Raw genomic sequence first — 13,697 nt, forward strand, 5'->3', positions numbered from 1 at the left:
GATGGGAGAAGTCTGTGGAGGGCCCGATTCTCCAACTTTGAAGCCGCAGTTATGCAAATGGTAGAATTCAGAGCCAAGCTGAATCCTGTGTGCCCGGTGTCTCTGTACTGTAATATTCATCAGATCTTTTATTAAAGGGGCTATAGACAAATATAGATGGGTGCAACTCCACAACAGTAAAAACCAACCCGAAGTAAAAGCAAAGAGACGTGTTCCATCTTCTTGCATTTAATACTCCCACTCTGTCAGCTTAAAATTCCAGCCCTTCCGTCATTAATAAAATAGTTACACATTCGATATTTAAAAAAAAAAAAAACATGTATTTATATACACAAACAGTGAGTGAGGTCTGAATACATCATCATCTGAAGGCTCCTGAAATGGGTATCAGTGGGACGGCTTTTTGGATCCTTTACCAAATTTGGCATCCAATCCTAGACCTGTGGGAAACAGAACAGAGAGCGGTGAGTGTGACAGGAAGAGAGTAGGCACAGAGCGTAAGCTATACCGTCATATAGTATGAGTATGTGCCTGTGGCTCATTGTGTGCCCGCGTGGGCCAAGTACAGCTGGCAACACCTTCCTATTACTAAGCAGCTATTCCATATTACTAAGCAGCGGTGCTATGAGGAGTGCACATGGCTGGTCCGGTTGCCTTGTTAAGGGCAAAAATTATCTAAATTTTATTCCTCAGGAATAAAAAAATATATCTGAAAAATTCCTTTACTAGAGGATTGATGGGACCACAATATCACATATGGCATCTTTCTGGATCATTACACCTTCACAGGATAGTATATAAAACTCATGTATAAGGGTAGAGGGATTCATGTGCAGAAAAACCGCAGTACCAGCAAAGTGTATGAGATTACACAAATCCCATGTACACTTTGTGGATTGTTTCTGTACGGAAATTGACCTGCAGTGTGGATTTCCAAATCCGCAGCCTGTCAATTATGTTTGCAGTTTTAGATGCGGATTTCACCCTTTTTCAATGGAAGAAGAAATTGAGGATTTTAGTTTGGATATGCTGCAGAAACGCATAAATCTGTGCGAATCTTATCCCATGTGCAGGTGGCCTAAAGGCTAGGTAAACCTTTTTTTAGGACTGTATTCAACGCATTTGGGGGTAACAACTATTTTTTCAATTGGTCTTTTTTTAAAAAAATGTTCAGCCACTTCTGAGATACAGGGATAAAAACCAGTACGTTTGTATGCTTTCAGTTTCAGTTTTTTCTTTGAATCCTGTAATCTGACGGCTCATGTGTAGCTCGAATTCCTTGACCTCAAACATTTATTTAAGCCATTGAGCTATAATAAGTGTTTATGAGGTCAGGCGATCAGAGAAGAGATTAAAAAAATATAAAATAAAAAAGGAGAGTCACAGTGATGTAAGATGAAGAGCACAATTCATAATCAGTCCACTTGTAAGGATTGTGGTACTTACCTAAAAACACTAACGAGGTTCCTACCCACTGTAAGCCACTGATCGGGTTAGAGAAGAGTATTACAGAGGCCAAGATGGTGAAGAACTTCCGAGTGGTGGTAATGATGGAGCAGGTGAGAGGACCAAAGTAGACCACAGTCATGAAGATGAAGGTCTAGAAGGGAAAGTAAAGGACATGACCTCAAAGCTGTAATTCACGGTCAGGCATCTCATCAAGGTTCTTGCATCCTGAAGGCTAAATAGTTACCCAGATCAGAAAAAGTCCACAAGATCTAGCAGTGGTCCATCTATGGAGGCAAGCAGACTCCCGCTGCCTGTGTATTCTCAGGAGAATCAGCCATGTTGGATCTTATGGTTATCCCCCGACAGGAGCAGCAAAGAAGGTAAATGGCTCACCCCTACTGCTTTCTAAAGGTCCCCTTGGTGGCCTTGCTGGTTCTTTCCAATTGTATCTCTATGTTAATTATGGAAAAATGGCCACTGGTTGTAGGGGTGTGAATAAAATATATTTTCCAAAAATAGCTCCACTCTGGTCCAAAGGTTGAGCCTAGTATTGTAGCTTATCCCTATTCAGATGAATGGATCTGAGCTGGCCAAAGTGGATATAACAAAGAAGAAACCATTATTTTTTATTTTATTTTTTTTTATTTCTGGGCAACCCCTTTTAGGAAGTCTATAGGGTTCAGTAAAGAATATTTTATTCCTGGGCTGCTTTATATGAATATACTGTATACTGCAGCTAGTGTGTGAATATGGTGAATTTCTCAGCAAAATGGGCAATTCTAAAACACCAGCACTTTCACCTCAGTCTTCAAGAGGAAGAGAAGTCACCACCTCCCCCCTTTCTGTGGCTTAAACATGGGTGAGTGGTTCCCAGAAAAGACTTTGGATCCTTGGAGAAGATCCTCCCATATCTGCATGGCACTTACCTGTCCTAAGGCGCTGGTCAAGCTGAAGAGCAGAATGTTGTAGAGGATACTTGGGTACCGTTCAGTGAAGCTCAAGAACTCCCATATTTCTCCACTGAACACAATACCTGTGTGGAGAGAGCCACATTACAGTCTAATTTACAGTAACACCTGCAAATCTGGAGCTGCGCGGTATTTACCCCCCACACTTGAGCCCATGTCCCTTAACTGGGTAAGTGGGATCGCCACATTACTGCCCCTTACATGGACAAAAGGCTTTAAACAACGTAAAAATGCGTATAATAAGGCAGTGGTCTCCAAATGTTTTCAAGCTACAACTCCCGGCATTCCCCGACAGCACATGTTAGGAGTTGTTGCTTTGCAATAGCTGGAGAGCAGCTGCTTGGAGACCCAAGGCAGAGCGAACGGTAAATTCACTGTTCATGGCGCCAAATCTGGATTTGAAAACAAAATACAAATTATAGAGATGTAGATGTGTGGGTGCTTGCGCCACCTTCTGGCAGCATATATTCACTGCAAGCTATAATGTAAATCAACAGTATGCATGCAATCTGCAACAATACACTTTATTTGATTGCTGTTAATATAACAAATATTGGTTCGGTTAAGATGCTAAGAAAATATGAGAAGCATGCCGGAGTTGGCACCAGGCAGATGATGGGCCTGTTGTACTCAGGGAGGCTGAGCACTAAAACGACAGCATTTTTATCTTTTAAACAGCCTTTTAGTCAGTCCCTTCCTTTTCTCCCTGACTTGTCGGTCTGCAGCCCCCTGTCCGCTATTAAAAGTTTTTTATCGGGAATTTTTAAATTGATGACCTATCCTTATCAGATCGGCGGTCCGACACCACTGCCGATCAGCTGGTTGAAGAGAAGGCCATTCCATGTGAGCGCAGCCTTCCCTTCATTTTTGACCTGCTCGCCATCGACATCCCAACAGTGAGCAGGCGTCACTACAAGAAGCGGTCCCATTCACTTCTATGGGACAGTTTGATCCTATACACTTAAATAGAAAGGAGCCGTCCCATTGAAGTGAATGGGACAACTTGTAATTAACCCGCTTGCCACAGGGAAGACTGCGCCCGCACGGAGGGGTCACAATAATTGTCCGGTGTAAAGGTGCAAATGCTAAAAATTATTAAACTGTTAGTGGTGCAAGTTTTTCAATTAAAGTGTATTAACATTACAATTCCTGTATTTCCTGCACTGAAAGACGCACTTTTAGCAAGAGAATATCTTGCTATAAATTATCTATGTCTTATAGTCTGCAGTCAGGGTGGTCCAGCAGTGCCAGATCTGAGTGTGTATGTAGCACAGTGGTGTTTGTTGTGCGCATATAGAAGTGTTGAGTGTGCACATAGCAAAACTGTGTTTGGTAGGCTACTTTCACACTTGCGTTAGGAGCGGATCCGTCTGGTGTCTGCACAGACGGATCCGCTCCTATAATGCAAACGCTTGCATCCGTTCAGAACGGATCCGTTTGCATAACCATGAACAAAAAAAAAAAAAAAAAAAAAAATAATTTTTTTTTTTTTTTTTCATGATAATGCAAACGGATCCGTTCAGACTTTACATTGAAAGTCAATGGGGGACGGATCCGTTTGAAAATTGAGCCATATGGTGTCAACTTCAAACGGATCCGTCCCCATTGACTTACATTGTAAGTCTGGACGGATCCGCTCGCCTCCACACGGCCAGGCGGACACCCGAACGCTGCAAGCAGCGTTCAGGTGTCCGCTCACTGAGCGGAGCGGAGGCTGAGCGCTGGCAGGCGGATGGATTCTCAGTGGATCCGCCTCCATTGAGAATGCATCAGGGCTGGACGGCTGCGTTCGGGACCGCTCGTGAGCTCCTTCAAACGGAGCTCACGAGCGGACACCTGAACGCAGGTGTGAAAGTAGCCTAAGTAGCAGTGCTGGGTTTCTCAGGTGTGTATGCAGTAGTACTGTTTGTGTAAGTAACTGACATTGGCCCCTCCACTTAATTAAATTAGGGACGGGGGGCGTGGCCTGAGAGCGCATGGAGTAGGTCGCACCGCACTGAGCTCCTGCAGACATCCTGATCTTAGAGTGGTAGCAACCCCCTATTTCGCAGATCCTTGCCTACCTGGTGGTTGAGAGGAGACAGGAGAGTGTGGTGCTGATCTTTTGAGTCCCGACATGCCTAGAAAGTCCGGTAAAGGGCCGCGCTGTGACAGGCCAGAGGAGAGTCGGCATGGCGCCGAGGAAGAAGAGGGGCCGGCCTTACAGCCCAAGACGAGACAGACGGCTGCCGCAAAGCTGAGCAGGTTTGCTCGCACGGAGAGTGCTGGGGGAGACTGGGCTGAGGAGAAGGAGATGGACGCTCAGGTTTCCTCTGGACAAGAGGATGAATCCACCGACGGGGAGACCCTGGACGCGGTAAATTGGCCGCCATTAACCCCTGCACGGCCGGCAAAAGACGCGGTAGGCCCTAAAGTTGTGGATGGAGCAGAGCCTACTCTAAAAGATATTATGGCCGCTGTGGCCAGTTGTAACAGCACACTGAAGGTGCTTACAGTACAGGTTGGCAGCCTGAGGTCGGATGTGTCTTTAATTAGGCATGACCTACACAAAATCACAGAACGCACCTCTGAATTGGAGAAGAGGGTGTCCACTATTGAGGACGTTATCCAGCCTATGCAAATGGCGGCAAAATCATCTGCTAAAGATATAGCGGCGTTATACGCCAAAACAGATGACCTGGAGAACAGGTCCAGAAGGAATAACCTGCGGATCGTGGGTGTGCCAGAGAAGACGGAGGGGGATAATGCCACCGAATTTGTGGAAAAATGGCTGCACCAATTATTTCATGAAAAAGGTCTATCCTCATTATATGCGGTGGAGCGGGCGCACAGAGTCCCCATGCGGCCGCTTCCGCCTGGCAGACCTCCCCGTCCCATACTGGCGAAGATACTCCATTTTAAAGACCGGGACACTATCCTGCGACAATCTAGGGACAATGAGGAGATGGTCCTGAATGGGGTGAAAGTATCCATATTTCCGGATTATTCCAACGAAGTGCAGCGGAGGAGAAGCAGATTTATGGATATAAAGAAAAGGCTGAGAGCTCTACAAGTCCAGTACGCTATGCTGTTTCCTGCTAAACTGCGTGTGGTGGCATTGGGATCCACCAGATTTTTTGAAGATCCGGAGGAGGCGACGCAGTGGCTGGACGTCCACGAGCGACAATTGAGAAGTGGGGCCCTGGACACTTGAAGGAGGCAGATATACGTTTCTTATGTTCAAGTTATATATGCATTTACACTCTAGGATTGCTTTAAATGTTGCACCAGTTAGGGAGTGTATTATGTAATGCTACCAAATGGTAGTTCCTGAGGAGGGAGCAGGCGGTAATGATAGTAAAATGTATTTCTCAGTTGTGGGGAGGATTCTCTACCTGAGGAAAAGTGTTATAAATTGTTATGCTTATTGTAGGTTGAAGGGCATGTTGCTCTCGGATTGCCTTGTTTTAATGTGGGAAGTGGATAAGAAAGGGAAAGGTTTCCCCAGCTACAGTAACCTGAGTATGAGAGGGAGGGAGGGGGGTGGGGGGGTAGGGAAAAGGTTGGGGGGGAAGGTTAGGGTCTTGAACTATGAGCGAGTGTTATCTGAATGGGGTGTGAGATTCAAATATGGTTTAAAATTTTACCATGTCACAGGCGATTAGAATCTTAAGCTGGAATGTGAGAGGGATGGCTGAAGCACGGAAAAGACAGTGTATTTTTCAGTATCTGGGGCGGTTTCAGCCGGCTATATGTTGTCTTCAGGAAACGCATTTGACAGGAGAAAATTTACACTGGATGAATAAAAATTGGGTGATCCATGCGTTACATTCAACTCATTCCTCTCATTCTAGAGGTGTAAGTATGATTGTGCATAGGAGTATCAGGTATGAACATATGCAGGAGTGTGTGGACGCTGAGGGCAGGTATGTGTGTGTGGTGTGTAAGGTAGATGGAATACAGCTGGTGCTGGTGTCTGTGTATGTGCCTCCACCGTTTGCTTCCCCATTAATAAGAGAGATCATGGGCTTTGTGGCGGACTTCCCTGGGCTGCCGTGGCTGTTGGTTGGGGACTTTAATTGCACGATGAATGACTCCCTAGATAGATGCCGGGTGGAGGGAGCAGGTGGTTCACCGGGGAGTGCGGCTCTCAGGAATATTTTGGGTGAGGTAGGAGTGCAAGATGTATGGAGACGGCGTAACCCGGATAAGCGGGAATATTCATGTAGATCCGCCACGCACCATTCACTATCGCGTATAGATCTGGCCCTTGTTAACGACATAATGCTACCACTAGTTAGGGATGTTGTTTATCATCCTCGGTCGTTGTCTGACCATTCTCTGGTGCAGATTGACTTGTGCCTGGGGGTGCTCAGACAGGGACCGAGGCTGTGGAAGTGTAATCCTCATTGGTTGAATGTGTTGGGTGACCTATCTGGGATTTCTATGGAAATTAAGGAATTTTTTGATATCAATACAGGGTCGGCTTCGATACCAGGTGTATGGGACGCCATGAAAGCATTTCTGAGGGGAGTTCTGATGAAAGAAATCAACAAACATAAATCCAGGACCAGAGAGGCGGATGTCAAGGCGCATGTACTAGTGTCCGAGGCTGAGAGAGAGTTTAGTAGATCCCCCACCATGGTTAGTAGTGAGGCGCTGGAGGTTGCTCAGGAGCAGCTGAGATGTCATCTGGTACAGGCCGCAGATAGAAAGAGAAGCTTTTACCGTCAGAGATCTTTTGAGGAAGGAGAGAAGGTGGGTCATTTGTTGTCAGTGGTCTCGCAGGCTCAGAGAGGCTCCTCTTGTATTCAGGAGTTGAGAGATGACAGGGGGAACAGTTGTCAGGACACAAAAGGAATATTAGGAATTTTAAAAAGCTTCTATGTATCTCTATATACTTCCACTGGATCTAGTTCTGATGAGGCCCTGAAGGATTTCCTAGAGGAGGCGCAGTTATCGGTGCTGTCAGAAGAAGATAGAGAGAGGCTAGAGGAGCCGATTACACTAGAGGAACTGGAAGCTGCACTTGGGGACATGGCAAGTGGTAAGGCCCCTGGAGCTGATGGTCTCCCAGTAGAGATATACAAAAAACTACAGGGGATATTACTCCCTGAATTACTTAAGGTGTTTGAGCACTCATTGGAGGCAGGTTCGTTACCACATTCGATGCAGGAAGCTATAATTGTGGTTTTGCCTAAGCCTGGGAAGGATCCTAAAATACCGGATTCCTACAGGCCAATTTCACTTCTCACGGCTGATGTTAAGCTACTGGCGAAGGTGTTGGCGAACAGGCTGTCCAAGGTAATTCTGACCATAGTACATCCGGATCAGACGGGATTTATGCCAGGAAAATCAACGGCTATTAACCTTCGTAGGCTGTACACTAGCTTAAATATTCCGGCGGATAATGGTGGTGACAGGGCCTTGCTTGCGCTTGACGCCGCTAAGGCGTTTGATAGTGTGGAATGGAGGTATTTGTGGGGGGTCCTGAGAATTATGGGCTTTGGTGAACGGTTCATTCAGTGGGTACAGGTTCTGTATTCTAGCCCTAAGGCGAGAATTAGAGCTAATGGAGGATTATCAGACTGTTTTCCCCTCGCCAGGGGTTCCAGACAGGGATGCCCACTGTCGCCCTTATTGTTTGCTCTTGCAATAGAGCCGTTGGCGGCGCATATTCGCTTATCTACAAGTATAGAGGGGTTTAGATATGGTGAACTGCATAATAAAGTGGCTATGTACGCTGATGATACCCTACTTTTCTTGGGCGATACTGGTGCGTCCCTGGATGCGGCCATGGCATTGATTGACAGATTTGGTAGCTTTTCCGGACTACGGATAAACTGGCAGAAATCCTCTTTGATGCCAATTGACGGGCAGGCCCTGGTAGGCAGACAAGTAGATAGTTTGGTGCCCTGGGTGGATAAATTTAAATATCTGGGATTACATATAACACCGAGACTAGCGGATTTTGAAGAACTAAATCTATCCCCTTTGCTAGCTACTTTTAGGCTTAAAGTGAGGTCATGGTGTAGGCTCTTTCTTTCGGTGGTAGGTAGAGTTAACCTTTTAAAAATGGTTATGATGCCCCAACTGTTATATATACTGAATAATGCTCCAGTTTGGATCCCTCTGGATAGATTTAAGAAAATTCACTCTATATTTAGAGATCTTACTTGGAAGTATGGACAGGCTAGGATCAAACTGGAGACATTGCAGTATTCTAAGTCGGAAGGGGGCTTAGCTGTCCCTAACGCATGGATTTATTTTTTGGCTTCCCAATGTCAGCATTTTAAGGGATGGATTGATCTACAAGCACCGGATATGACTGGGCAGATATTGCAGCATTGGCTGGGCAGTCGTGACCTCATGGGCATTCTGGAAGGTTTAGGAATGCATGCAGGGAGGGAAAAACTTCCTCTGATTGAACTCATGAAAAAAGTTTGGGCAAAAGTGAAGCTGCTAAGAGGAGTGGGAGGTATTAGTGAACTTTCACCTATTGGAAAGAACCAATTGTTGCCAGAACTATTGGCCATACCAGGACTTAGGAACTGGGAAACTTATGGAGTGACGAGAATTGGACAATTAATTAAGGACAAGACATGTAAGTCATTTCAAAGCCTGCAGCAGGAATTTAATATCCCCAAGGAGTGGTTTTATAAATATCTTCAAATAAGACATGCCCTTGGGGTCACGATGCGGAAGGGATGTGTGATAGCTCAAATGGAGGTGGTCCATAAGCTTGTTCTTCCGTCGGGAGGGGGAAAAAGAGGGTTAATATCACAGGTGTACGCTCTTCTAATGGAAAAATTCTTAGAGGGATATCCGCTTTCAAGAATGAAAAAGTGGGAGGCTGACGTGGGGGATATGTCTAAGGATATGTGGGAAGATATTTTAGAAGCAGTCCCCAAGGTGTCTCTAAGTGAACAGGGCAAACTGTCCCAACTATTTATTATACACAGAGTGTACAAAACACCGGTGTTCCTGAAAAAGATAGGAGTAAGAGGTGATGACAAGTGCCCAAAGTGTATGGAAGATGGTGCAGACTTATTACATATGTTGTGGTCTTGTCCAGTAGTTGCTAATTATTGGGAGGAAGTTGTAGAGATGATTAATAGTAAATTGACATTAAGAATTCAAAAAGATCCTAAGGTGTGTATTCTGGGGTATGTGTCTGAAATTGGAGGAAATGAACCGGTTAGGGTAGCTGCGGGGAGATTGCTATATGTGGCCAGGAAACTGATCGCTATGAGGTGGATCCAGGGGAGTCCGCCCACACTGAGTGAGTTTGAACGGAAGGTGCATGACATGCTGGTACTCGAAAAAGGGGTGTTTGTGAAGAGAGGGTGCCCTCAGAAGTTTGAAAAAATGTGGACTGAATGGTTATCTCATACCCACGTGGTTATATAGTCATGTGATGGTCAAGACCAATGTTAGGTTGGGGGGTTAGGGTAGGGTAAGGGGGGGAGGGAGTTTGGAAAGGTCAAGTTTCTGGTAATTTTTTTTGCCCATAATATGTTTTAGCAAAGGTATATGTAGTGTATGGATTCATGATAATACTGAGTGGTGATATACTTATGAGTATTGTTGTTCACTGAATCTGCATCGTGGATAATTTAAAGAAAGAAAAAGTCAACATATTGTATTATGTTATAATATGTATTTATTGTTTAATAAAAACGATTTGATTCAAAAAAAAATTAAATTAGGGACGATTTAATAAGCAGAAAACATGTTTTTCTATTTCTTTTTTGTCGTCTAAACCTAGGGTGTGTCATATAGTAATTTTGTATGTGTTTTACAGTAATGTTGTATATGTTGTCATTTTGTATAGCAACCATTATATTTACAGGTGGCACAGTAAGCTGCCTGTGACTGCAAGGATGTGTACATGTGTATACTCACACATACTGTATATACATCTAAGGCCTCATGCACACGACCGTTGTCTGCACCCGTGGCCGTTGTGCCGTTTTCCGTTTTTTTTCGCGGACCCATTGACTTTCAATGGGTCCGTGGAAAAATCGGAAAATGCACCGTTTTGCAGCCGCATCCGTGATCCGTGTTTCCTGGCCGTGAAAAAAATATGACCTGTCCTATTTTTTTCACGGCCAACGGTTCACGGACCCATTCAAGTCAATGGGTCCGTGAAAGAACACGGATGCACACAAGATTGGCATCCGTGTCCGTGATCCGTGGCCGTAGGTTACTTTTTATACAGACGGATCCGAAGATCCGTCTGCATAAAAGCTTTTTCATAGCTGAGTTTTCACTTCGTGAAAACTCAGAACCGACAGTATATTCTAACACAGAAGCGTTCCCATGGTGATGGGGACGCTTCTAGTTAGAATACACTACAAACTGTGTACAAGACTGCCCCCTGCTGCCTGGCAGCACCCGATCTCTTACAGGGGGCCGTGATCAGCACAATTAACCTCTTCAGGTGCGGCACCTGAAAGGGTTAATTGTACTATCATATCCCCCTGTAAGAGATCAGGGCTGCCAGGCAGCAGGGGGCAGACCCCCCCCCCCCTCCCCAGTTTGAATATCATTGGTGGCCAGTGCGGCCCCCCCCCTCCCTCTATTGTAATAATTCGTTGGGGGCACAGTGTGCGCCCCCCCCCCCCCTTCCTCCCTCTATTGTAATAAATCGTTGGTGGCACAGTGTGCGCCCCCCATTGCCCCCCCCCCCCCCCCCTCTATAGCATTAACAACGTTGGTGGCCAGTGTGCAGCCTCCCATCTCCCCCCCCCTCCCCCCCCCCCTCCCCCCCATCATCATTGGTGGCAGCGGAGTTCCGATCGGAGTCCCAGTTTAATCGCTGGGGCTCCATCGGTAACCATGGCAACCAGGACGCTACTACAGTCCTCGTTGCCATGGTTACTTAGCAATAGTACAATAGTAGAAGATTAATACTTACCTGCTGCTGCGATGTTCGTGTCCGGCCGGGAGCTCCACCTACTGGTAAGTGACAGTGACAGGTCTGTGCGGCGCATTGCTAAATGAACCGTCACTTACCAGTAGGAGGAGCTCCCGGCCGGACACGAACATCACAGCTCCCAGGTAAGTATGAATCTTGTACTATTGCTAGTAACCCGCTGCCACCAATGATCAGAGAGGGGGGGGGGGGGGGGCGCAAGATGGGAGGCCGCACACTGGCCACCAATGTTGTTAATGCTATAGAGGGAGGGGGGCCAATGATTGCCACCAACGATTTATTACAATAGAGGGAGGAAGGGGGGGGGGGCGCACACTGTGCCACCAACGAATTATTACAATAGAGGGAGGAAGGCGGGGGGGGGCACACTGTGCCACCAACGAATTATTACAATAGAGGGAGGAAGGGGGGGGCGCACACTGTGCCACCAACGATTTATTACAATGGAGGAAGGGGGGGGGGGGGGCCGCACTGGCCACCAATGATATTCAAACTGGGGAGGGGGGGGGGCCCTGATCTCTTACAGGGGGATATGATAGTACAATTAACCCCTTCAGGTGCGGCACCTGAGGGGTTAATTGTGCTGATCACGGCCCCCTGTAAGAGATCGGATGCTGCTAGGCAGCAGGGGGCAGTCATGTACACAGTTTGTAGTATATTCTAACTAGAAGCGTCCCCATCACCATGGGAACGCCTCTGTGTTAGAATATACTGTCGGAAATGAGGTTTCACGATCTAACTCATATCCGACAGTATATTCTAACATAGAGGCGTTCCCATGGTGATGGGGACGCTTCAAGTTAAAATATACCATCGGATTGGAGAAAACTCCGATCTGATGGTATAAAAGGGACTCCGGACTTTACATTGAAAGTCAATGGGGACGGATCCGTTTGAAATGGCACCATATTGTGTCAACGTCAAACGGATCCGTCCCCATTGACTTGCATTGTAATTCAGGACGGATCCGTTTGGCTCCGCACGGCCAGGCGGACACCAAAATGACTTTTTTTTTCATGTCCGTGGATCCGCCAAAAATCAAGGAAGACCCACGGACGAAAAAACGGTCACGGATCACGGACCTACGGACCCTGTTTTTGCGGACCGTGAAAAAAAACGTTCGTGTGCATGAGGCCTCAGTATGTGATATTATACATGCAAATTAGTGCGAGTATGGGTGTATACAAGTCAGTGTGTTACTGACGTGTGTGTGATATATACACACACACACACACACACACACACAGTGGATATAAAAAGTCTACACACCCCTGTTAAAATGTTAGGTTTCTGTGCTGTAAAAAAAAAAAAGACAAAAATCATTTCAGAACTTTTCTCACCTTTAGGGCTCATTCAGACGGCCGTATGCTGTCCGCAAAAATACTGAATGCTATCCGTTTTTTTGCGGATCCGCAAAAAAACGGATCTGCAAAAAAACGGATAGCATTCAGTATTTTTGCGGACCCATAGACTTCAATGGGGCCATGTCCTGATTTTCACGGACAAGTATAGGACATGTTTCATTTTTTTTGCGGATCCGCAAAAAAACGGATAGCATTCAGTATTTTTGCGGACAGCATACGGCCGTCTGAATGAGCCCTTAATGTGACCTATAAACTGTACCACTCAATTGAAAAACAAACTGAAATCTTTTAGGTAGAGGGAAGAAAAAATATAAAAATAAAATAATATGGTTGCATAAGTGTGCACACCCTTAAACTAATACTTTGTTGAAGCACCTTTTGATTTTATTACAGCACTCAGTCTTTTTGGGTATGAGTCTATCAGCATGGCACATTTTGACTTGACAAGATTTGCCCACTCTTCTTGGCAAAAACACTCCAAATCTGTCAGATTGCGAGGGCATCTCCTGTGCACAGCCCTCTTCAGATCACCCCACAGATTTTCAATCAGATTCAGGTCTGGGCCATTCCAAAACTTTAATCTTCTTCTGGTGAAGCCATTCCTTTGTTGATTTGGATATACAGTACAGACCAAAAGTTTGGACACACCTTCTCATTCAAAGAGTTTTCTTTATTTTCCTGACTATGAAAATTGTAGATTCACACTGAAGGCATCAAAACTATAAATTAACACATGTGGAATTATATACATAACAAACAAGTGTGAAACAACTGAAAATATGTCATATTCTAGGTTCTTCAAAGTAGCCACCTTTTGCTTTGATTACTGCTTTGCACACTCTTGGCATTCTCTTGATGAGCTTCAAGAGGTAGTCCCCTGAAATGGTTTTCACTTCACAGGTGTGCCCTGTCAGGTTTAATAAGTGGGATTTCTTGCCTTATAAATGGGGTTGGGACCATCAGTTGCGTTGAGGAGAAGTCAGGTGGATACACAGCTGA

At 45.6% G+C, this 13,697-nt stretch overlaps 1 protein-coding gene across 1 annotated transcript in view; it reads right to left on the reverse strand.

Moving 5' to 3' along the window:
• Window positions 1-212: 212 nt before the first annotated feature.
• SLC35B1 (solute carrier family 35 member B1) overlaps window positions 213-13,697 on the reverse strand; it is a 46,204-nt gene continuing 32,719 nt past the window's right edge. Inside the window, exons 9-11 of the mRNA XM_040434630.1 lie at window positions 2,376-2,482; window positions 1,447-1,600; window positions 213-440 (exon numbers count right to left, since the gene is read on the reverse strand). Of these exons, the coding sequence (XP_040290564.1) occupies window positions 388-440; window positions 1,447-1,600; window positions 2,376-2,482 (314 nt within the window). The 3' untranslated portion in view covers window positions 213-387. The remainder of the gene's footprint in view (window positions 441-1,446; window positions 1,601-2,375; window positions 2,483-13,697) is intronic.

Source organism: Bufo bufo, chromosome 6 (genome assembly GCF_905171765.1).
Source record: "Bufo bufo chromosome 6, aBufBuf1.1, whole genome shotgun sequence".
In the NCBI taxonomy this organism is placed as follows: domain Eukaryota; kingdom Metazoa; phylum Chordata; class Amphibia; order Anura; family Bufonidae; genus Bufo; species Bufo bufo.